The 26,711-nt window shown below is 41.1% G+C and overlaps 1 protein-coding gene across 1 annotated transcript in view; it reads right to left on the reverse strand.

Annotated features, from left to right (window-relative positions):
• Positions 1–8,708, reverse strand: part of LOC147453409 (protein RETICULATA-RELATED 1, chloroplastic-like) — a 38,452-nt gene extending 29,744 nt beyond the window's left edge. The window contains exon 1 of the mRNA XM_086515590.1: positions 7,902–8,708. Within this exon, the coding sequence (XP_086371716.1) occupies positions 7,902–8,501 (600 nt within the window). The 5' untranslated portion in view covers positions 8,502–8,708. The remainder of the gene's footprint in view (positions 1–7,901) is intronic.
• Between the last annotated feature and the right edge of the window lie 18,003 nt (positions 8,709–26,711).

Below are 26,711 nucleotides of genomic sequence, written 5' to 3' on the forward strand. Positions count from 1 at the left end.
GTGAGACCGAAACGTGCGTTTAGTGACTTTGAAACTAAACCTATGGTAACTTTCTAGTGAAACGACTTGTGTTTCACTTGGTGAGCGAAAAGTTTCAAGGCGCGAAACGTTTCACCTCCCCCGACCTGTCGAAACGCATTTCATGGTGACGCTGCGTGACACATCCAACCCTATGTGTCCGTGGACAAGCTACAGCATGATCAAGGTTCAGTCAGTCCAGTCAAGTCTAGATTAGAAGTGATATGGCACTTTTGTGAGTCTATTCGTAGACCGTGCATGCCCAGTCACTTAGTATAGATGCATATCCTCTGGTTGCACACAGCATGATCATCAATATTCCCTTCAAAATCCATCAAATTCAGTCAGGGGAATTTTCCAGTCCATTTAGCCTATTTTCCCTATTTTTGGTATTTTTCACTTATTATTTTTAAGTGACTTTCCAACAAAAGTAGGTAGGGCAATTTTGCTAAGAAAATATATAAACAAACCCAAGTTAGCACTCAATGGCAGAAGAGGCAGCAGGAGCACCGCTCAACAGGCACCTTCTCAGCAAGACCCCAAAGGCTTCTAGCGTTTTTGCTCCACAGCAGCTTGGCTAGCGTTTTTGGACAAGACACAACAGATCAGCCAGCGTTTTGCCCTTGCAAATCCCTCGCAACAAGACCACAGCAGATCAGCCTAGCGTTTTTGCATTTGCAAAACCTCGGCGAGCAGAAACACCATTTTCAGCCCTAGCGTTTTTGCATCTGCCAGCAACCTCAGCGTTTTGCAGATCTATCGCGATAGAATCAGCCCTAGGACCAGCGTTTCAGTTTTGAGCAGTTAGACTTCACAGATCAAGTCCCGAACCTCGCAGATCTCACCTTCCCGCAGCAGTTCCCCGCCGCACGGTCAGTTTCCGCAAGGTTTACAGTTTCAGCCCGGAAAACGCAGATTTCAGCATCTGCGTTTTCAGCGCGTCGTCGCCGCATCGTCGCCATCGACATAGAATCAAAATTCAGCAGATAGAAGACCACAAATTTCAGCCCTATAGTCGTCGTTGTCATCACCGTCGTCGTCACCGACATAGTCACAGGTTGCATCAGTCCATTGCATCCGCATTGTACCACTTTGTGCAATCAATAAGTAGACCACTCTCGCCGACGAGAGTGGGGCCTTCGGAGGAGGGTTTTACAACGTCTCTGGTGTCGTATCTCTCTTCTCTCTCTATCTCTCAGTCTCATACACTTGCACGCACAGTGTCCATTCACTTTGTTTGTGATCATAGCATTCTCTCATTAAGAACGAAAGGCTCTACCTTCCATAAGAACTAAAAGGAACCTTGAGCACAGTTCGGAGCACTCATCTTGAGCAAAGCGCAAACAATCATTCCGCTGCACCTAACACTTGAAATCCGGTGCGGAAATTGAATAAAAGAATGAAGATTTGGGCAATTTTTTTCAACGGAGAAGTTTGCCACAGCAAAGTATAAGCGTTAACTGCAGGTTGACATGTGTGTGAAAAGGTTGATCAAGTACTCCAAATTTTCGAAACACATGAAGAATTACCCAATTCACTCGAGATGGCATGAGGCCATTGAGTCTCCTCTCAGGACGGGGTGGAAAGCCGAAAGGACATACGAGTGTAGAAAAGCGGAAGCTTTACTTGCAGGAAGAGCTGGAACAGAACTAGTGACCAGATGAGCCAGATACTGGAAAGGACACTAAAAGGGATATTGATGTATTGACAATCTGGCTGTTTGTGACAGATAACCGGAAATAGGAGCGAGGAACTCACATCTATATGGATTGGGAAGCATGGAGCTAGACACCCCTTCTTCCTAGATAGGAGTGTCTAGTACCGGCAATTTTGTGAGCCTGTTCGCAGGACCTGCATGTCCGGACGAGGCCATTAGATTAGGTTTTCATGTTTTGGAACCCTCTTGCATAAATGGGCATTTAGCATGACATGCATGTAGTTCTAGGCTAGAGGAATCCAACGAGCCATTGCCCACATCGATCAGATTCCTGGGTGGCCAGATGTGCGACAATTTCACCCAAACGGACACCCCCTAGCCTAACTTATTAATAAATCAATTTATTGATTTATTTGTTGGATCTGGTGGACAGATTGCCCTATCTCACCCCTAATAAGTTTATAAATCAAAAATCAGCCCTATAAAGGGAGCATGAAGGCCAGCATTTTCAGTCAGAAGCAGATAGCGTCAGTGGATGCAAGGCAGAGCCTAACGTTTTGCATCACAATTCCTAGCGTTTTCAGCTAGCAAAAAAAGGGATTAGCATTTTTGCATGGCAAGGCAAGATCAGCCGTAGCGGTACCCGCTCTGCGGTTCCAGCCAACGTTTAGGGGTTTTCCGCCTTAGCGCTTCCAGTAGCCAAGAGATCAGGCGAGCGTTTTCAGCCCTTCCATTGCAGGAGCGTGTGAGATCTGCAAGCGTTAGCCCATTCCAGATGCGGTCCGGCAGCCCATTGAGCCTCCCCGCGGTCATTCCCTCACCGGCATTGAGTGCTCCATTGATGTCCATCATCAGCATCGTCGAGGTCTGCATTTTTAGCCCTCCATTCCTTTCACATCAGGAGTGCAAATCAATGCCTTGGTGGCCATCTGCAATCCCACGTCGAGAAGGATCCAAAGGTGCATCGAATCAGCCCCAGAGGGCCTCATCTTGAGGATTACCGCAACAAAAGTCATCATTCAAGTCAGTAGAGTCTGCACTTGAGGTATTGCATTGTGTGTACAATCTAAAGCAAATACCACATCGGCAACGGTGTGGGGAGCCCTTCAAAGCGTTGGTGGGACCCCATCGAGTTGTCATTCTCCTTTTCTCTCTCTTTCTCTCTCCCTCTATACATCTCTACTGCACTCTCTCATTCCCTCTCTCAAGGAAAGGTAAAAGGAACCATCATTCAAGCTAAAAGGAATCACTAACGCAAGGAAAGAAGTCAAGTATTGTGGAAGTGTGAAACTAGATCTTCGCCATTTCAATTCTGCTGAACCAAACATTGGTATTAGAGCTTGAAGATTTTGCTAATCCCCAAAACTCTCATGTTTTAGGTTGTGTTGGTAACCCTTCGGTGTATACTCCTCCCTCTCTTGGAACAACAAGTCTGCCATTGAGTGTAGAGCCGTGTGCCCTGAGCGTCGAAAACTAGCAACAAATTGTATACCGGGTGTTGCATGCAGGGTGCACCAACGAGGGGGTAGATAGTCTCCTAAAGATTAGTCTGCAACCTTCCTTGAACCAAGAGCGGAAATCCTTGCATGGTCAAGACTTGTAGCGGTATGGATACCTCCACCAATCAAGAAGAGGAGCAAGTGATGTCACAAACTGGTGACGTGGCAAGCCCCTGGACACACACACACACACACACCCAGCGGACTACCGGGAAATCCGATCCTTTTTTCACGACACTTATGGAGTCACTTCTATTGATACGGGAGGAGATCACAAAGAAGATTCAACCGAATTAACAGGGGAAGAGTACGGGCCACCTCGGTCTACTCAGTACAAACTTCAAGAGATGGAACGTCGACAGCAGGTTGACGAGTGCACAAAGCAAATGATTAAAATTTGCGAAGGACCCTCAGTTTGCAAAAATTTTATCTCAGCATCCATTGCAGAAGTGCACACTCAGTGGCAGAAAGCCACAGAACCACCAATCAAACCGGCAATCAAGAAACCTCCTTCTCCAAGGATGTTTACAAAACAAGAACTACAGGAGGTGGTTCAGACCCAAATCAGTCAGCTTTTGGACGCGAACAATCAATCCAAAAAGCAAGTGAAAAAGCGCAAGAAGGGGACTGACTACCCTTGTTATTTGGGCCGTCAATCTTCTTTTGCATCTGCAAGAAAGCAGAAGAAGCGTGTACGCTTTGAAGGACTACCTAGTTCTTCTGCTTCCTCTTCTTCTTACAGTTCTTCTAGCTCTTCTGACTCGAGCGAGGAGGACAGAAAAGACAAAAAGCGAAGCAAAAATCAAAGCTACGGAAAGGGCAAGAAAAAGGCAAAGAAACCCAGATTTCGCCCAATTTTTGACAGTTCTACAGAGGAGTCATCCTCTGATAGTTCGAACTCCGATGACCATATGTTTTATACAAACCAAAAGGAGTCAGTGCAATTTGCGAAAATCCGTACAACTTGCCATGTCATCAGTTAGTGCAAATTCCGGGATTCTGTACAATCTGCCACGTTAGCAGTCAGCACAAGCACAAACTGGTACAAACTGAATGCATATGACAAAGCCTAGGCTAGATCGATGACGACGACGGTGATGGCAAGACCGATCTAAGGGCTGAAATCTGATGGTCTTTATCTGCTGTCCAAAAACGCTCAAGGTTGAAATCTGCTGTTGCCGAAAACGCTATGGAAAACGCTGATTCTCTGCTGGTCTTTATGGCTGAAACTGATGGTCTTTTAGGACTGAAACTGCAGGTCTTCATTGCTGAAAATCACCATGGCTAAATGCTGCAAATCTGGAAACACTAGGCTTGGGAAAAACGCTAGGTGCTGAAGTGTGTGGCGATGGATTACTGATGCCAAAAACGCCAGAGCAGGAACTGTATGGCGATGAGGCTTGATGGAGAAAAACGCGCAAGGTGTGGGGATGTCTTTGCTTGGAGGAAAGTCCACCAAGGATCTTGCTGAGAAGTTGCCTGTTGAGCTTGGGCTCTTGCTGCCTCTTCTACCAGAAAGTGCTAACTCTGGTTTGCTTATATATTAACTTAGGAAAATTGCCCTACCTACTTTCCAACAAAAGTCACTTAAAAATAATAAGTGAAAAATGTCAAAATAGAGAAAATAGGCTAAATGCACTGGAAAATTCCCCTGAAGGATTCTGATGGGAATGCTTATGATCATGCTGTGTGCAACCAAAGGATATGCATCTACACTAAGTGATTGGGCATGCACGGTCTACGAATAGACTCACAAAAGTGCAAGATCACTTCTAATCTAGACTGACTGGACTAACTGAACCCTTGTCGTGTTGTAGCTTATCCACGGACACATAGGGTTGGATGTGTCACATGACATCCCCTCCTTTTCAAAGTGAGGTACTAGTACCGAACTGTATGGCGTCGAGGGAGATCGCCAATAGCATCCGGAATCCTGGAAGGGACTCTTCGCCGGCCCACTCTGTTGTGTGGGTCGTGCGGTACTTGAACTTCATAAAGGTCTGCAACGCTTGCTTCTTTGGGCCGCGCCGAAAGCGACAAAGTCTTTTGGAACTCCTTCGATGCTTCAACTTCGTCTAGAGTCATGTTTCTTCCTTCTTCAAGAATCTCCATGGCTGAAAATTCCTGAAACCATTTCCAACACAAAAACATGAACATACCTATTCCATGTAAGGTGAGTGGAAAAAATCTTGTCTTCCTTAAAGACTGTGCATGCAATGTAGATGAACAAAGAGACGGAGTGCCAAACCGTTCACCACACACATGCAAACAATGAGATCGAATCTCTCTCTTATGATCTAGAGCAATCAACTGTGGCAATTCACAACGGAAATGCCCATGCTTGGTGCTCATACTTTCATGGACTCTTTATACCACTATGTCGTGCCAAGGAAGAGACATGGAATGTGACTTCCTTGAATGCATACTTTTCAGCTTTTCATGAACAATCCGCATACATTCGTGCTCATTCATGAGTGCTCAACGTACAATATGTCATGCATAGGAAAAGGGATCACATAAAGACGCTGACTAAAATGCAGGAAACGATCACGAATGAAACACTCGAACAATGCGTGCGTACTAATCATGCGAACACATAATACTTCCTCGAAGGGTTCTTTGGACCTAGGCTCGAGAGCCAAGATCGGTTTTTCTTGAAGAGGTTCTTGGGACCTAGGCTTGAGAGGTCACAAGTCCAAGTAGTGGGTGATGGGGCAGTTGTAGAAGTGTCCAAAACTGGTACGGTAGCCGCCATGAAAAATAACCGCAGGAGGGCGAAGATGCCACAAGCCTCTCTCTCTCTCTCTCTCTCTCTCTCTCTCTCTCTCTCTCTCAAAGTTCTGTGATTTTGAAGTTTCTCTTCGTGTGATGCTATTAATTTCTCGCTTGGAGTGTCCAAGAGTGCAACAATTCGTCAAAATCACGAAGCTCTACTGAAGAAAAGGAAACACTTACGAAGTTCCGTATGACAGGTATGTCAAGCACTCATGAATTAAACCATGAAGATAAAATAACCGATAAAAATCCACATCTGAAGACTTAGTAACCTTAAACATTTCAAGCGCAATAAGGATTGATATTGCAAAACCATTACTTGATTACAAAGAGAGATAGATACATGAGGCAATTCATGTTTCACAAAAATAAGAGAACGATGTACATAGCATATATACAAGGTATCTTATTTATCATAAAACCATAGAATTTTTAAAATGACATCTATAGACCCTATCAAGCCATCTGATGTTGAAACCAAAGTTTTTTTTGTAATCAGCACCCTCAAAGCATCAAATCTAGATGTCACGTGCACATCTAACCCTATGTGCATGTGGACAAGCTGACTGCAACTTCAAGGGTTTAGGACTGCCTAGGAAGTGTTATGGCACCCTTGTGAGCCTGTACGTAGGACGTGCATGTCCAAGCAATTTAGCATAGTTGCATACCCTCTGACTGCACATGAGCACAGCCGATGTCTACTAGATGTAGGCATTGGGGAGTGTTCCTGCGTAGTTGCATTAGTACCAAGCCTAGCAAATTAAATGCATATGAAGCGCCTCTTTTGTAGTGAGTTAATAACTTATTATAAGTGACATTTTAGCCTTTTTATTGCAAGTCATGGCCTTGTTGAAGACTGCTCAACCCAACAATAAATCTATATATATAGGCGAACCCCACCTCTCCAGATATCCAATACCCCTAGTACCAGTACCCAAAGCATCTCAGCAGCCAGCCTGGCTGAAAAGCACTAACGTTGGGGCTGATCTGGTACTGTGGTGCGGATCTGGTCCTGCATGCGTAAAATGCTGGTGGGCTGAGTGTACTGATGGAAAACCGCTGCCATGTAGCATTTTTGCATTAGGATTCAGTTCAGTCATTACAGATTTCACCCATCAGTTTCACTAGCAATTCCTATTTTCAGCCCTTAGCCTCGCAGATCCAAGCACATACAGCAAGATCACATCAGCATCTTGCCATCTAGGACCATTGTAATTATGGCATATTTCAAAAAGAAAATTTGAGGCTAATTGCCAGCCCCTATGAAGAAGCATGCTGCTCCACACTGCTACTCTAAGCCAAGCTTGCCCTCCTCTAGCTTCTCTCACGATTGAGAGCCATGAGCTCTAAAATGTGTCAGAAAGCACGTGAGCACAAGCACAAAAATGAACATGAGCGAGGGGTTGGGGGGGGGGGGGGGGGCGGGGGGGGGGGGGGGGGCAGGGGGGACCACGAACAATGATCAAGTATATTCTCCGCAATGAAGTAGGCAATGGTATTCTTTTGCACTCCCAATGAATTTGCATAGCCCAATTCAATGTGTAAAATAAGTCAAGCATTCCCTAAACTTGATTTTATTACATTGGCTCTTATGGGCTTTCATATGAGATACATAAGTTTAACATAGGGCCATGTGCGGTTAGATCGCATAACTTCTTCTAGGCAAATGCGTTCACAATACCCCAAAGGATTATACCACCAAAGTCAATGGGCACCTCAACAAATATCTTTGAGCCAAGATGCAAATCACACCCCTAGACCAATAGTCTTTGAAAACATTTCGAACATCTTAATCTCCTTCTCTATGAGCAAAGCCTTGATAGAGCAAAAACAATGTGATTGTCTGCACTCACTATGCAGCATGTAAATTTCCAAAATACTTTGAACAATGTAAATCCGGAGGACCTGTCAATAACCACAAATCCATGGGAAAGACGATGTAACAAGCAAACCTGAAGGTCGAGGAATCTACTCAGAATTAAGCTCCTTATGCCAAGAGTCCTTGCATACTCTGCCATGTCTGATGGAAGCGAGACACCCTGAGCTTGAACTTGTGAGTTCACCTCATCTGAATTCAGGAGACGACCAAACTCTTTTTCTTCTTCTGCAAGATCATCATCTCCACCTTCATCATCCCCTCCTCCACCATTGCCAAACCTGCCATCATCTCCATTACCATTGTTATCACCTCCGCCTGCCTCAGTGAATAATTGCTGCTGGACATGGTTTTTAGCAGTTTTGTTAGTGGTGTCTGTCTGTGACGAGGCCATCTCTAAGGAACCTCCAAGCTGATGTTGAGCCAGCTCAAAAGGGCTCTCCGATTCAAGCGACCCATCGCACCTTATTGTTAGAACTAATGAATTTGATCCAGCTACATTGCGGAAATCCCTGGGTCTTCTGTTCTTCAACCTAGAAAAGCAGAGGTTATTGGAAAACCCCATCTTTTTATCAGACAAGGTGCCATCGCAACTTAGTTTAAGATTGTGCATAGGAGCGCAATTGTGAGAGCAAGAATTTTCCGAAGGCATATATGGAGGGCAAACGGAAGCCATGGCTCGCCGATTTCAAGTAGCAGCTGGCATGACTGAGGTTGACGATCTAGGGTTTTGCCAATGCGAGACACAGAATACGATTTGCAGGCGTGCGGAAAATTTGAACTACCGTCTAGTCACGCGTGCGCGCGAATTCGCGGGTCCTTTACGAGTTGCCACTAGACATTTGCTAGGGTGGAAACTTCGATCCATCAGCCATAGTGTGGGGAGGCAAAAAAGCTCTTGCACCCTCCTCGTTCACACCAACCGGCGGCAATTGATTCACAACAGCCAATTGCGGTCCGGGTTTCACGCTGCAAAAGAGGAAGCAACATACGATTTCCGAGAGAAAGGAGGGGGGGGGGGGGGGGGGGGGGGGGGGGGGGGGGGGGGGGGGGCTGGGGGGCTCTCCAAACTTTTATGTGGGTCCGAAAATATTAGAAACGTTGATGTCCAATGCCTGAATGCCATGCAAGCGTGACGCCCCTAAGCCTCATGCTTTCACCGCCCCGTCTGAACCGAACCTATCTTACAAAGGCATGTTTCGAATGGGATCTATGGTTGGGATAATGTGGGCCATCAAATGCACAGTTGTAAGTTCAGGAAACTTTGTAATTTCGGGCTAAAAGTAAGTGGATCTACGATTGGGAGAATGTGGGCCATTAGATGCACAGTTGTAAGTTCAAGAAACTTTGTGAATTCGGAGCTAAAAGTAAGTTCAAATGGGCTCATAAATTCCCGTCTTGAACCTTGAACCTCCCCCTAGCAAGCCATGTGCTCTAACCACAATGTACACGCGGTTATTAAAATATAGAGGATTTGGGTGAGTCATATTGTAAATGCAGGTGGATTGGCAATTTTGTAAATTCGGGTTGTTCAATTGGATGGCCCACGATATGCGCCCTTGATCCCATCTAACATGCCCGTGTGTTTTAGTGTTGGGGGAAACTCCCAAAAATTAGATGCATATAACATGGGTTGTTGCTCTGAACTCACATGTGCAAACGGTGTTATAAGTTGTGTGGTTGGAGATTATCTGGGTATCTGGAGGTGGAGAGGAGCGTCTTGGAGGTAACTTAGAGGAGGGAGAAGGTTTTGGGAAGGGGAAGAAGGAGGCAGAGGAGTTCATCTTTCTCGAAACATAGTGGAGGTTTTTGTCTTCTACTTTTAGCTGTCATGCTAACAAAGGTAGTCGTTTCCCATTTCTGCATGATATCAGCCACTTAATTTTGTCCTTTCGATTTATAATTATGGATGCACTAATGAACTTTATATGATCTACAAGCTTCCATTTTGTAATTGTATCTTTCAATTAAATTGCTCGGTTATTGAGCCAAGACGATCTAAGACGAAGTCCCAAAATTTGGCCAAAGTTTAAATGTCCTTTGTAATCTATTCTTATAAGTTTCAAGGAAATAAGTTTCTGTTGAAGCGTATGATAGTGAGCTATGCGTATTTGTGGGCATTATCTACTCTTTTTTCCCATATACATTGTCAAATATTTCAATTGCTTTTATGCATTGCCACATAAAGAGCTCTTCAAGTTGATGTAAGTCTCTCGCCTTGTTTCTCAAGTTGGTTTGTGGTTGCTTCTAAACTGTTTTATGTCGTATCTCAAGATTTAGGTATCAAATTAACGAACCATTAGTTGTTAGGATAGCTCTCTTCATTCCTAAACGTAGGGTACCTTAAATGTTGATTTTAACATGCTAAAAATAAAGATAAAGTTTGGTATCATTTTTGTAATTGCATGTTATTCTATGATTCTAAGACCATGGGATTGGGCATCATAGTTTTATATATCATCCTTACAAGTCTAGTTGCATTTGGGTATCGTTTGGTCGATAAATTGGTAGAGATTGACATGTGGTCATAGTTTCGCTTTGGTGACTTTGCAGTCATTTGGGAGTTGAGTATTGATTGTTTCTTACATTGATTTGTTTTCTAAGGACCTGACAAGTTCTTGTTGTCTCTATGCCCTAGCCAAGTCTACTACGTCCCTCGTATTAACATTAATTTTAGGTTCTTACTATATCTGCAATAAGATTAGAGCAAAAGTCATTTAACATTTATAGCTACCAAGCTAACAAAAGCAACCATTTTTCATTGGCTTCTAAAAGAAGCCTTAGTGTTGTGTTGGGTTAGGCAAACTTTCATTGTTTTCAGTGCCATGATGGAGACTTACCTTAAATGTTATTTTAAACTATTAAATGAATCTTCCTTTTTCAGCTTTCATTTCACATCCTTACTAAATGAGCAAATCATGATAAAGGGAAGAAAAAATTGTGAAATATGTGAAACTTAGTTCAAAAATCTTGCAAATTCAAAAATTCAACTATTATTTCCAGTTTGCTTCTTTGCAAGGAGGAAACTTAGTCCCGTAATAAAAGAGATATTCCTGAACAATGCTTTACCTTATATAATTCTAGTTAAACTCAACCTAATGATTTTATCATTTTCTTGTTATTTTAGAAAGCCACCGTGACCCTTTCACTTTTTTGGCTTTCTAAAAGAAGCCTTAGAGGAGTGTTGGGTTATGTTGGAATTAAGGTTGCAGGGAAACGCACACAGCTTGGAGAAGACGAAGGAAGCTCTAGGCACACAATAGAGGGTGTGTTACTTAGTGTGCAAATGGAAATATAGATAGCCCTAGAATGATGGGCGTATATACAATGCACGGGGGAAAAAACCTCCTAAAGAGGGAAAAAATTCCTCGACTGTCCTAGTGTGTTCACACACATCACTACCACATGTATATGGTAACAAATCCCCCCTTGAGTGATGCGGTGAATGAGAGTTGGCACATGAGTAAAGGGAAGTGCCATGCCCTGAGGACATGATCAGTCCACAAAGGGGAGTAAGCCCAAAGCTTTGAGCTTCTCAGGAGACAATGCCTTTGTGAAAAGATCTGCAAGGTTGTCATGTGTTGGCACATAAGCCAAGTTGATCTCTCCTACTGACAGCCTCTCCCTGACATAGTGGTAATGCACCTCAATGTGCTTTGTGCGAGCATGAAACATTGGGTTCCTTGCAATTGCCAATGCGCTCTGACTGTCAGTGTAGATAGTGTTGGCAGTGTGTTGTCCAACACCCAAATCAGCCATAAGGCGTATGAGCCATACACACTCAACCGTAGCTGTGAAGACTGCCCTGTACTCAGCCTCACAACTCGAAGTGGCCACAGTAGGTTGCTTCTTGCTCAACCATGATATACATGAACTGCCAAGAATGAAACAAAAACCACTTGTGGACACTCGCGTGTCAAAACAACCAGCCCAATCTGAGTCCGAAAAAGCATGTAAGTCTGGCGGCAATGATCCCCCTTGGGATAAAACAAAGTGCCACTAAGGTAGCAAAAAATCCTCTCGACAGCCTGCCAATGCTTAGACCCTGGGCTATGCATAAATCTGTTGACCTGTGAGACTACAAACTGAATATCTTGCCTCATGTTGCATACATAAATGAGGCACCCAACAGCAGTTTGGTAAAGAGTGACATCAGCAAGATCACCAACATCATGAAGACTCAATTTCAAACGTGTTTCCATGGGAGTGGCAATAGGTTTGCAATCCTCAAGTCCAAAACTTAAATAGCAATGTCTCTATGTAACTTTTTTGACACAAGGCAATACCACCATCACACTGCTTAAATTGTATACCCAAGTAATGATGCAACATTCCCAAATCTTTCATCTTAAAAGTAGCATTCAAATCAGCCTTAAATTCAGCAATATGTCTCTCATTTGGTCCAGTGATTAGCAAATCATCTACATTAAGAACCACACTGAGAAGTACATCACCCTCACGCTTTACATACAATGTGCTTTTTGTTGGACTGTTACGAAAGCCTTGTTTGACCAAATGAATGTCAGCTTTCTCATACCAAGCACGAGGAGATTGCTTCAACCCATACAAAACCTTGTTACATTTGCACGCTTTGTCCTCTCGTCCTTTCTTGACAAAACCGCAATGCTGCGTTACATAAACTTCCTCAAATATGTCACCATTCAAGAAAGCAGTAACAATGTCTGATTGATGTACATCCCAACCAGATGAGCTGCCAATGCACATAGAAAACGTACAGTAGTCATACGACAAGTGGGAGCAAAAGTCTCTTCATAATCTATACCTTTTTGTTGTGCATAACCCTTTGCAACAAGTCGAGCCTTATGGCGATCGATCTCACCATCCGGCTTGCGTTTCAACTTGTAAACCCACTTTGTACCTATGGCCTTTTTTCCAGGAGGCAAATCACATAAAATCCATATGTCATTTTCTATAAGTGCATCATATTCTGATTGCATGGCAGCCATCCAATTTTTTGAATTTTGTGCTTCATCAAAAGACAGAGGTTCCTCAACATCATGTAAGCTAGACACAGCCAAAGCATAACAATCTGATGCATAAGATGCATGGCGAGAGCCTGAACGAGTACAACTAGACAAAGGTGCATCCAATTTACTATCACACAATGTATGCACCAGCTATTTTGGCATATTTCTAGCTTGCTCATTTGCAGCCCTTTCCTCATCAAGTACATCATGTACATCAGCATCATATGTTGTTCTGTAACATTTCAGAAACCCCCTTAGGCTGTACATTTGCCTCATTGGAATTTACATTCGTATTTCCACCACTAAAAAGAGGCAACAAAGTGTCATAAATGTCCTGTGAGCTTACATTACTGTCTCTGGTACATGATAGCAAGGGTTGAACAGAATCTTCCACAAACACTACATCCTGTGAAACCAGAATACGCTTTGTTTCCGAATGATACAACCTTTAACCTTTGCTTTCAGCACTATAAACAACAAAAATACATTTGGCAGCCTTACCATCCAATTTTCTGCGCTGTGTTTGTGGCACCAAAGCATATGCCAAACAGCCAAAACACGCATGTGTTCAATAGAAGGCTTTCTATCGTGCCATGCTTCATATGGAGTAATAGACTGCAAAGCTTTCATAGGACACCTGTTTAGTACATAAGTGGCACACATGATGGCTCAAGGCTCAAGCCAAAAAGAATGCGGCAAAGCTTGACTTTTGACCATACATCGTGCCATTTTCGTAAGTGACCTATTTTTTCTCTCAGCCACACCATTTTGCTGAGGTGTATAAGGCACTGTACATTGGTGTTTTATCCCACGACTAGCCAGAAATGCATTAAATTCATGAGACATATACTCCCCCCCTCGATTGGAACGGAGGGTGCCCATAGTACATTTCCATAAATTTTCAGCCATAGCCATAATAGCCATAAATTGTTTGAAGCACATAAAAACTTCGGACTTCGCTTTAAGCAGAAACCCATGCATGCCTGGAGTAATCATCAATGAAAGTCACGAAGTAAAGGTTGTTACCCAAGGACGAAGTTTGCATGGGTCCACAAATGTCACTGTGCACAAGTTGCAACTTGCATGTGGCCCTAACTGAACCATCCTTTGGAAACTTAGAACGCTGCATTTTACCGAAAATACAGCCTTCATAGACATGTTTGACAGGTGCTTCAAGAGGCGGCAAAGAAGCAACCATATCAGATTTCTGCAAACGCAACTAACTAGAAAAATTTAGATGACCAAAACGTGCATGCCAAAGTTTTCCATCTGAAATAGCCCTTGAATCTGCAACTGCATTTGCAAAATTTTGCCACACTTGTCATACAAAGTGAGCTTATACAACCCACGGCACAAAAGCCGAGATGCAACAATTTCATCACCAAAACTGAGATCATGAACTGTACATCTGTCATCCACAAATTTGACTACAAGTCCACGTCTAGCAAGTGCAGATACAGACAAAAGATTCTTCTTGATCCCAAGTACATAAAGTGCATCAACAAGTGTGAAAAAACTGCCATTTGCAGCAGTAAGCACAATCTTTCCAACTCCCTGAACCGGATAAGAGGCATTGTTGGCACAAGTGATTGAATTCCCATGAGGGACAGACTTGAGAGAGGTGAACAATTCACGATGTGAGGTAATGTGATTTGTAGCACCACTGTCAAAATACCACACATGTGAATCTGCAGCAACTAACAAGCATGCAGCATGGACAGCAGGATTGTAAGTGCACTCGATGCTAAAAGCCCATTCTGCATCAACATCAATATCACAGTCTCCTTTTATAGAAGACTCAACAATGGCTGCATTTGTAGTGGAACCAGCATTTGCAGTGGAAACACCCTCTTTCTTCATAGCCTCTTTGGCCTTCAACTTAGGACACTGCTTGATCAAGTGATCATTAGCTTTACAATAATGGCAATGCATCTTCTTTTTGCCCTTATCACCAGAATTTCCAGACGAAGTGCTGCCAACAGAAGCATTGGGAACATAAGTTTTGCCACTCACAGCAGAACCATAAGAAGTGGCTGCATTACTATTACCACCCTTTCTTTGAGAAGAAATAAAAGTATGTTCAACTGTACGCTGTCTAGTCCTGTTTTTTCTGGAAAGTGACTCTTGCAACAACAATGTGCATAATGCATCAAATTTGACAACTTCGGGATTTCCTTGGGTCATAAGTCTTCAAGTACTAGCAAAAGTCTGGTAAGAATCTAGTAAGGCATCGAGAACAGTCTGCACAAGGGAACTGTCTGAAATGACTTCACCTGCAGAAATAAGTTGCTCATTGATATCCTTGACACCAGCAAGGAAAGTGTCCATATCATCTTACTCATGCATAATCTTTGACTCCAACTCTTTATGCAGCAAAGCAATTTAGCCTCATTGCGGCTCGCATAAAGACCTACTAGAATATCCCAAGCCTGTTTTGCTGATTTTGTTGAATGAATGTGAGGGACAATGGTGCACTTCACAGACAACGCCATCAATGCATGATCGTGCACATCCTTTATATCCCAACGAGCTTGTTCTGCCGTAGGCAAAACAACTCTAATAGCAGCATTCTTACAGTAAGACCTGCAACATCCTCAACATTGACTACATCCTCAGAACCAGGACGTACATCAATGCCCTTCACAATATTCCAGACGCCCTTTGACACAAGAACGTGTTGCATCATATAAGCCCACATAGGGTAATTGTCCCCATCCAACCTGTCCTCAGCAGCAAACATCTTGAACACATATGTGTCGTTGTTAGCCATGGTAAATGTTGCACCTGATGTGAAAATTGCCCAAAAAGAGGAGAAATGAAGCGGGAACAACACGTGCTATGTAGCACAAACCATAGAAGACTGTAAGGCACCTGTTATGGAGAAAATGGCATTGATAAAAAATTTGCACAAAATGACGAAATAGCCTGTGCAGTAATACCTGTAGTGGAAACGGAGGTCGAAATGAGCCCGAATATTTGTCGACCTGCGAACGCTCGCCAAACCTCATTGTAATCAAAGAAAGTGAGCAGGCGTGTGCTGGAGCAGCTGGCGACTAAGCCCGGGAGGATGCAACCTGCTCTGATACCAATTGTTGGAATTAGGGTTGCAGGGAAACTCACACAGCTTGGAGAAGCTGAAGGAAGCTCTAGGCACACAATAGAGAGAGTGTTACTTAGTGTGCAAATGGAAAGATAGATAGCCGTAGAGTGATGGGTGTATATACAATGCACGGGGGAAAAAATGCCCCGGCAGTCCTAGTGTGTTCACACACATCACTACCACATGTATACGGTAACACGTTAGGCATACTTTCAATGTTTTCAGTGGTGATTGACACATACCTTATATGTTATTTCACTTTTAAAATAGTGCATGGATCTTTTTATTTCACCCTTCATTTCACATCCTGACATGTTTTGACTTTTCTTGCATTCTATTGTTTTAGAATGTTAAAGTGAAGCTTCACCTTGCATAATTCTAGTAAATTCTATAGACACACACACACACACACACACATACACACATTGATGAGTTCTTTTTGGCGTGCTAAAGGCCTTAGTACCCAAAGGATGAAAGTCGTTCAAATTCCTTTGAGAGACAAGTATCCCTAAGGGACTCAAAAGTATTGTGAATAGAAAGCTAAAACTTTTGAATAGAAAGCTATTCTCCAAAGCAGCATTTACTCTTTTTGCATGCTTGAAAATGACTTTAGAGATCAAAACATTAAACAAAATATTCATAGGAATTTGATCTTATGATATAGTCTTTGAGAAAGTTTTTTTGTCTAAGGGGCAAGTTTCCTCCTTGTACAAATACAAACTGAAAACACTAGTAGAAATTTTTAAAGTTGCGAAATGTTCGAACTATTTTATAGTACGTACATTCTATAGGGTTTTTTTCCTTTACCATCCTTTGCAACCGGCTAATCTCGATTTTCAACCAGCTTAAGCCTAAGCTCAGACACACCTTTCTCGAACACTGATATAGTGAGGTATTGATAAAAGATTCTCTCATTTGAGGATTTTTTAAAAAAAATTCACTTCACTAAATTGTTTTATTATTTTCTATGCTTATTTGAAAGCATTAAAATATTCTTTTGTTTTGATTTTTACTTTGTCTTTTCATTTTACTTCCTTTTTTTTAAATTTTGTTTTAAGCTACTGATGTGCAATGTGCACCATATACCTTACTATAGGGGCCCCTTCGTAATATATAAGCCATTTGTGAGTAGGGGGTACTGACTAGAAGAAAATAAAAAAATGGTCCATTAGAGGGATGACAAGAAGATGCTTGAGGAGATTTAGAGGTAGAGGACTGAGGAGAGGGATGTAGACCACGTGGAGGCCATGCCTCCCAATTAGGGATCTCTCTCTCTCTCTCTCTCTCTCTCTCTCTCTCTCTCTCTCTCTCTCTCGTGTCCTCCCTCGATATAGGCAATGTGGAGATGACGTGGGGGGACTTCTCTATAAGTGCAAGTCCATGAATGGCGGGGAAAGATTATGTGCAAGATAGTAGGAAAGGCGAATTTGCAGGCTCGTAGGGACGAGTCCAGATGTAGGGAAGGGCAACACACATACGAAAAAGGTTTTGGTGACAAGAGCAGGAGGTGAGGACTAGGCAATGAGGGTAGAGGGAATCTTGAAGGCATCTTTCAATCAATATATTTTATTTTAAGCAAGCTAGTAGGATCCACTTTTTTAAAAAAAATGATACAATTTTATATTAAAACATGACAAAAATTCCATATGATTGTAAGCACTTACTTAAACTTACTCTCCCTCGTTTCCCTTAACTTAGCAGGCCTTCATGCCTTTTCACCTTGTTATTTCACATTCCATTACACAGCCTCACATGGCTTAACTTTTCTTGCATTCTATAAATTAATATTAATCAATATTGGAAAAAGTATTTTTTATTAAGTAGCCATAGGCTGAATTTCTTCCTCATCACAAAGAAGCGAACAAAAAATACTAGCATAAATTTGTGATATTTTTGAACTATTTTCTCACATATTTTGCTATTTTTCTTCCCTTTACCATGGTTTGCAACCGGCTAGTCTCGATTTTCAACCGGCTCAAGCCTAAGCTGAGGCAACCCTTTCCCAAACACCGATTCCAATCAAACATAACCTTAATGACTTTAACACTTTTTATTTATTTTAGAAAGCCACCATGACCCTTTCACTTGTTTTTGTATAATATCATCCACTTAGTTTTGCAGTCTTGAGCTATACTTTCCTATTTTTATGGATATGCATGTAAGCTTTATCTGATTACTTGAGGCTACAAGTTTTCAGTTTGTAATTGTACCATTTTTTGGCACTTAGAATGCTCGATTATTGAGCTGAGATGACCCAGGACCAATTCCCAAACTTTGGCCAAGGTATAAAGGTCGCTTTTATAACGTAATTTGACAGGTTTTAATAAGAGAAATTTTTGCTAAAGTATATGAAAATGAGTTGTGTATTTGTGGGCATCATCTACTCTTTTCTCCACATACTTTGTCGCATTTTGATTCTGATTGGTTTCTTATATATTTTAGAGTAACATTTCTTTTCGCGTATGTGATTTTTGGTTATTTATGTTCAAGGATTTACAAATGCTAGGGTATCAACCAAAGACCTTTAGATTAGGATTTGGACTAGTGGAGTATTCGCGTATGCTCTTAAGTAAGGAAAAGGGATATTCTCCAAGGTGGCGAGGAAAATGGGGCTGATTTGATGTTTTGGACATCTTGTACACTTTTCAGTTTTCATAGGAGTAGGGTAAGTAGGATACATCACAGAAGGTGTGAAAAAATCCTCAAATCCATTTAGAAAGATTTCATTGAAGATTGTGGATGTGAAGAGTAATTTGAATATTTGCATGTGATTTTATATTGAACAAAGTCTCAAAGTCATTGTTTGAACACAAAGCAAGCACTAAGAATCAAAAAGTCGAACTTTTATAAATTTGTCCACTATCCCTATATTGGACTTTGCGCTTCCAATTTCCAAACTTGCTTGAACACCTCCTTGTCAACCTCTCACCATCTGTTCCAATTTTCCAAGTACACACACACACACACAAACTTGATGAAAGAGTGTAAGAGAGTAAAAGAGAAGATGTAGACTTGATTATGGAGTACACAACATAGCATAAGAGAGAGGGAAGGAAAAATTGAGAGAATCTACACAAGAAAGGTCTAAAATCATAGCCCCAAACTCCTCGGCACCTGTTGTGGGGTTTGGTATTTAATTTTTGATATTATTTGTTGGTGCCAAAAATTGGAGGCCCCTTATTTACACTTAATTCCACTTTAGTTATGAGTGGAGCACATTAATTATTGCATGACCCTCTTAGGGTGAGTTCTCATTGTCCTACTTACAAAGCAGCCATAGTGGCTTATTGATAAAAGATCTAAAAGACTGTGCAAAAGTAAAATGACCGAGAGGATTATTATTTGTCGACGCCTCCTTCTCAACTCCCAGAATTCCAATCTACAAATCATCGTGCACTCACTATTAGTAAAATCAAATAGACAACACATTATTACCCATTAAGCCAGCTATCCCAATTGCAATTAACCACATACAACAGGAGGATGTCCAGTCTCGTAACATCCTTCCCACCAGGGATAGCAACTGTCCTCATTTTCTCAGTAGAGAATTGACTGGACCGTGACAGTAATGGAAAGTGTAGAGTCTGGGAAGTTGCGGAAAAACTTTTTAGGCATCCATTTGGCATCCTCTCTAGGGTGGCCTTTGAAGGTCAAAAGATAGCGGTTATAAACCATGTCAATGCGTGTGGTGGTGGTCTCGTGATCAACTATTTGTGTAGGGATGAGTTGTTCTTCTTGGTCCAGAAGTGAAGGTGGATCCTCATAAATGTTATGTGTAGGTAGGGGTCCTCAAAAAGGTCTTAAAAGGCTAACGTGGAATGCATTTTGTATGTGCCAATGATGTGAAGGTAAGTCTAAACAAAATGAAACATCTTTGATTACATTACAAATTTTGGATGGACCGTAAAATCAAGGAGCAAGTTTAACAAAAACATTAGTATCAACACTTTTGATCCTTCATTTTTCAATGCGAAGCATAACATTATCACCTTCCTTAAACTGGTGTGCCTTGTGATGCTTGTTAGCATGCTTAGTGTAAAGTTCATGTGACTGTTTAATGACAAAATGAACACTTGCATAAACATCATGAAGATTAGCAGCAAAATCATCAGCGGGGTAGGCACAACATCAGAAAGACGTGAAGGAAGAGTATGAAGAGAGTGACCGTACACAATTTCAATTTGAGATTTACTTGTGGCAGTGTGAGTGGTGTTGTTATATGCAAATTGTAGAATATGCAGATAACCATCCACTCGCATTTGAAAGTCATAAATTCAAACCGTCTGAAGCAAAATTTAGTACACATGACAAAGAGTTGACTGATGTTGTCCATGCCTTGAAAATTTGGAAACACTATTTAATGGGTGTTTATTTAATCATCAAAACTTATCAACAAAGTATTAAGTATTTATTGCCTCAGCCCTCAATTTCTATATCTAAGGGGCCCATGAGGGTGCAAGGAAGTTGTCATGGCTAAATGGTTTAGCGCAAAGGCTATTACGTAAGTGATGAGCCGAGTTCAATTCGTGTTAGTGTTCTACTTTTGTCCTCTAGACCCGACAAGGCATGGGGCTTGGGATGGGATCTACTGAGATTCCATCCAATAAAATAAGAAGCCATCAATATGTGGGAGAAGAGACCAGTATAGAGAACCAATCAAAAAACGCAAACAAATTAAAAACCAATGAAGATTATTGGGACAAAAATCTAGATCAAAACTGAGACCAATAGAGAGTACCAATCATAAAACACAAACATATAAAAAACTAATGAAATTTGCTAGGAAAAAATCTAGATTGCACATAAAGGGTACCATTGGATTCCTAAAGTTGTGGACAATCATTTTGATAAGTGTAGGCAAAATCTGGAATAAAAGTCTAGTATTGCCATTTTAGTCGTTTGGGCCAAAATTAGACTTTTGCAAAGTTTTGAGCATACATTCTAAATACATTCTTAAAGTAGCCCATAGGTGAAGTTAAACTAAATTTGGACATTTTGATCACCTATAGAGACCTGAAACTAGTATCAAATAGTATGTCAAATTGAAAAGTGGACATTGGGTCAAACTAAAGTGATCCAAATTTAACCAAAATTGGGCATTGGGTCAAGCTAAAGTGATCCAAACTTAACCAAAATTTGATATGGGACTTATCTAGATATTGGAAGATAGGTGACCATTGGTTTGGTTATCCATGTTTAGGGTATCAAGTCAAAACCTTCACAGCATAATCTGAGCTCTAGGGCAATATTGGACTATTCTTCATATTGGGGCTATTTGATTGGATAGTCCTATAGAGATATTTAAGCACGTCTTAGATTCAAGTTTGAGCAAACTTAAGCATCTAAAATGAGCCAAAAAATTTGTAGAGAAACGTAGATAAATCAAGAGTCTGGGAAAACTGTTTACAAAAGATCCAAATTTCTAACCAAGGTACTATTGGGTTCCTCTTGTAGTGGGAAATGAATGATACAAATTTGGTCAAATTCTCGACAAAAAGTTCAATATCACAATACTGGACTTTTGGGTCAAAACTAGAAAGTTTTTATCAACTTGGGTAAACTTCGTATGCACATGCTAAAAAGTGCCCATTGGTGAAGTTTTGTGACATTTGGTGCAATAGGTCATCTCCGAGGTCCAGAACTCTTGTAGTGGGAAATCAATGATACAAATTTGGTCAAATTCTCGACAAAAAGTAAAATATCACAATACTGGACTTTTGGGTCAAAACTAGAAAGTTTTTATCAACTTGGGTAAACTTCGTATGCACATGCTAAAAAGTGCCCGTTGGTGAAGTTTTGTGACAATTGGTGCAATAGGTCATCTCTGAGGTCCAGAACTAGTTTCACACAGTTTGATATACCAAATATTAGCATTTTCGACAAGTAAAAGAGATCCAAATTGAACAAAATTTTGTCAATAGGTATAACTGATCATTATTAATAATTTTGTGTAGTCTAATTCTTCATAATTGAAAAAAGTTGAGTATCGCAATATTGGACTTTCCATCACAATGAGTGCTTACGAGTTGATAAGCTCACGGACATACTTGAGTACACTTTCAAAGACCATACAAGGGGAAACTAATTTTTGAGCTTCACGTTTCAAGATTAGATGAATCAATAGGACTAAAAGGCAAAGACAAGTTAGAGCGATCATGACAATATTTTCAGATTGACTAAAGCTTTTGCAACACATTTTTAAGTGCTCATTTGAGAGCAAACAAAGAGATGTATCAATCATGTCAAGACATACTTCAAAGTTTGGCTTATGGATATTTAATGAGTGATTATCCGGATCCAGTGGATTCATACCATACACTACATCCATCAAATCAACTATGTGTGTCTAGAGACATGAGCAAGAGCAAGATGACTAATGAGCAATCTAGTGCAAGACCAAATACCATGTAAACATATGAGTTATTATTGAAACTTGAGGGCTACAATGGTAATCAAGTTTACTTCTCTAACATTGAAGGTCAAATATATATTTTGAGCAGTAAAGTCTGGAGTCTTAACGGAAAAATTATCCTAGTCTAGTGTGAAACCATGCCTTGAGCATCCTAAAATTGTTAAGGATAAAAAGGAGTGTTATATTGTAGACTCGAGGATCATGTGTAGGTTCACATTAGGAAAATTGATACACAAGCCTACCAAGAATTATTGGTTCACCCAACAAATATTCAATTACAACATTGTGTTGGGGGGAGAACGTATATAGATGATGAAGGTAGATATATCAAAATCTATCATAGAAGGCTGTGGATGCCCAATCCTGCAAAAGATCTAATTATAGCCAGTGTCATGGGACAACCAGATCAAAGAAGCTATAGAGGAAAATGGAGTAGAGTACAATCTTGTCTTGTGCATCCCAAATAAAAATCATGACCTTGAGATCAAGAAAAAAGTTGCACAATCATTGAAATGTAAAAAATTTCAAAGATTTCCCAAGAGAACATTTGTGATACTTGTCTTTTACACGGAACAAGGGCCTAGTATATGCATATATGAAGATGTAGAGGGGAAGAAGATTTTTGATCCCTTCTTAACTCCTTATCCTATCTCTAGATCTTGATTTGTATTAATTAATGCTTGATCTAACACTCCTTAAATTGGAAGTCTTTGAATTGTTCACTTGCATCTGTTCCACTCTTGAACTCAATAGATCCATTGTACTTTCTGGTAAAATCTACTTCTTTGGTGGTGATTTTGGCTTGCAACTCAATGATTGCTTTGTGAGAGCTTTGAAGCTACGATTGCTTGGCCGAAGGAGAGATACGTTGTTGTAATTAATAGATTGTTAGGTTTGCTCCCTTCCTTCCCTTGATATACAATAGCATATCTAACTATCTGTTAGGGTTTAGGCTAGCTGGTCAGACACCCATCACACTGACCGTACTAACGTTACCTATTCTTTTGATCATATAGATGAATAAGGAGTAGTGAGGAAATCATGAACCCTCACTGCTTCTTCTCCCTCGCATTGTGCACACACTATGCACCCTATAAGTGGTATCAGAGCCAAAGTCAAGGTATTACATCTTTGCAACATCGCATTGAAGATTATGATGAAGCTGTAAATTTTCCAGCATTGTTTTTGCAGCAGAAATTTGAATGTGTAAAAGGTCAATTTTTAGCTTGATTCTCACTAATACTGCCAAAAACATCATGGGTGAGAACTTTCTAGTTGAAAGTTTTTCCAAATTAAGCACCAATTTTAATGTACATTTGGCAGACTGCCTATAGGTCGAAAATAGACAACTGCAATTTTTTTTCAAATCTGTTTTGACCTACAAAACAGTCCATTTTGTGCTTATTCCAGCGCTTCATGAACGTTTTTTTTGAGATCTACAAATTTGCAGAAGATAGTTTTTGCAAATTCTAAACAGTTTGAGAGATATCGACTGACCAATTGCAAGGTATTTGAGAAGTTGCAGATAGATATGCAAACTATGTATGCATATTGTCGTGATTTTGAGTGCTTTTGGAGCCAATTTGCTACATCCATAGAGCTCAAATTTATGAGCATCTTTGACAGTAACAAACATTACAGTTCTAACGGAATTTTTTAATGCATATGGTTTTTGCGTGACTACTAGCACTTGAGAGTGTTTATGCTTTGTTGAGAGCATTTTACTCCCTGCAGGGAGTTGGTTTTGTGCTTTTGCTTGCATACTCATTGGCACCTGTTTGAGTGCGCATCCTATGATTTTGTAGAGATAGTTTCACATTTTGGATATACGTTGTGTTGCGGATATTGACATTGTACATTGTTGTCGAGCCAATTTTGTCTTGTTTTGGTAGTCCTTTGGTCGTTTTTGAGACTTGGTTTGGAGACAGTGACTAGTCATGTCTACAAAACCTTTTGTGAGGGTTGTTGCGTGAGGTTTTTTGAAGCCAAGAACTAGGGGCCGGGTTACCCAATGTGAGGTGGATTAGGTTGCTAGAGATCCCTATTTGTGGCCTTGCCATAGGATATGTATAGGCGGGTATAGGTGCTTTGACACCAAATTGACAATCGCTCGACAGTTTCTTTGAGCTGTATACTACTAGCCTTGGAAGAGATTGTCCAAACTGACTTCTTCCTGTACTTTGGAAATCATGCCACATTTAGAAAAGAAGCATAATCAATGCATCATCTTGAAGCTTTTGAAGTAGACATTGGAAGAAAGACCATTATAATCAGAATGGAAGAAAGACAATGAATACCAAAAGAGACATGATAAAATCAACCAAGCCTTTACATCACTTGAATCCGAAGAGGCACCATTTTCTCAAGTCTCAACATAAATTCTCACCAAGATCCAATCTCAATTGCAATGACTTAGAGCAGGGGGACATGGAAAAGGGCAACTTAAAAGCTCAACAATAGGATAGGAGAGCAACGATGAGAAGAGAAGCCTATATGGCTCAATTGGTGAAACTAGCAAAGCCTCCAATCAAACCATTGATAAAACCTAGAACCAAACAACAACAATAGAATCCTCAAACCCAACCACCACCTCCTCCACTTGAAACTAGCAAAGCCTCCAATCAAACCATTGATAACACCTGGAACCAAACAATAACAATAGAAGCCTCAAACCCAACCACCACCTCCTCCACTTGAAAGATAAAAAATACCAATGGAGGATCCTTTGTCACTGCCACAAATAGAATTACCATAACCAGTTCATGCACAATGCAAAGAAGGGAAAGGAGCCAGAAGCACCAAGAGCCAGCACCACTACCCCCTCCAAAGGATTAAAGACATCCAAGGATGGAGTGTCGGCTTAGCGGAGGGCTTGTGTGCCTACAAGAACACACCAACTGAAGTGTATACTCAAGCTAAAAAACAACTACTAAAGAGATTGAAGTTGAAGGAAATGGGATAAACAGGACAAGAAAAATCAAACAATTGCCACCATTTTTGCATATTTTGCTCACAAACCACTATGTAATTGTAACTAGGAGAGCTCATTCGAAGGAAATGGGATAAAGAGGACAAGAAAGGTCCAACAATTGCAACCATTTTTGCATATTTTTCTCACAAACCACTATGTAATTGTAACTAGTACAATACATTTACTCCCAAACCCATGTAATATTGGATATATAAAAGCCCTTCTTTTGGTGTAGAAAGCCTTAGGAGTTGTTTGGGAAGCTAATAAACTTTTCTTTTTATTATTTTATACTCACAAAGCCTAAAACTAGATGTGAGGACTATAATTAACTGGTTTGATTGGTCAAATGCATACCCTAGTTTTTTGCCTTCATTATGATAAATAGTCACTTTTGGTTCATTTGGAGGGTTTTAAAGTTGAAGAGCTAGTCACATCAAGCTTGGGATTTGTTAACCCTTACACACACCCTAACACCTTCGACGAACACCTTATCACTTATTTGAGTCATGGACCGGGCTTGTCGGTCCAATAGGTGCGTAGGTGATCGTTGATGAGAGGCGCACCACTTGTCTTATTTTTATAGTATTTTTGCAATGATCGGCCACTATGGGCGCCCATGTATGAATGGGACAAATTCGTATAAAAGGTCCATTTTGACCTAAAATCCTCGTGTGCTCACAGGTGTGTGTGTGTGTGTGTGTATGCTAGAGAGAGAGAGAGAGAGAGAGAGAGAGAGAGAGAGAGAGAGAGAGAGAGAGAGAGAGAGAGAGAGAGAGAGAGAGCATTGTGGCGGTTGAGCGCGGTTGCGGTGGCGGCTCCTTCTTCTGTGCAGCATAGGATCCTTCAAGACGAAAAGCATTGAGCCGTGAGTGACACACCATTGCCCCTTTGAGCTTGCTAGGACTGTCTAGGTGTGTGCTTGCAGCCATTCGTGGCTCGTACAGTGTTTGGCAAGTTCCCAACCTCTGACAAGTGCGGCAAAGCGTACATTTTTGGCACCATTTTTGGAGACTGCCTTGCACTAAGCTTGATGAGCACTCAATGCTACCTCTTGAAGCCATTCTTTCATCTGTTTTGGTGTTTTTTGAGTTTGGATTGGGATCTGTTAAGTGGCTGTAATGTGCAGGTTTAGCAGGTTTTGTTAGAATCTATTAGTGTTGCAATCTGCAGGTCTTTGTTAGATCTGCTAAGTTCTGTAATGTACAGGTGTTAGCAGGTCTATTAGTTAGTGTTGGAGGTTTGTAATGTGTAGTAGACAGTGTGTAGTAGACAATGTGCATTTTGATGTGTTAGAAAGTGTGTGTAGTGCTAATTAGTGTTAATTAGTAATGTTAGCTGTAGGTAGCTTATACAGAGCTGCAAGGTGTAGCTGTGTGCGCGCAGTAGGTAGCTTTGTGCGCGTGAGCTCGCTTTAC

This window comes from Adiantum capillus-veneris, chromosome 7, assembly GCF_014529385.1.
Source record: "Adiantum capillus-veneris isolate H3 chromosome 7, ASM1452938v2, whole genome shotgun sequence".
Classification (NCBI taxonomy): Eukaryota; Viridiplantae; Streptophyta; class Polypodiopsida; order Polypodiales; family Pteridaceae; genus Adiantum; species Adiantum capillus-veneris.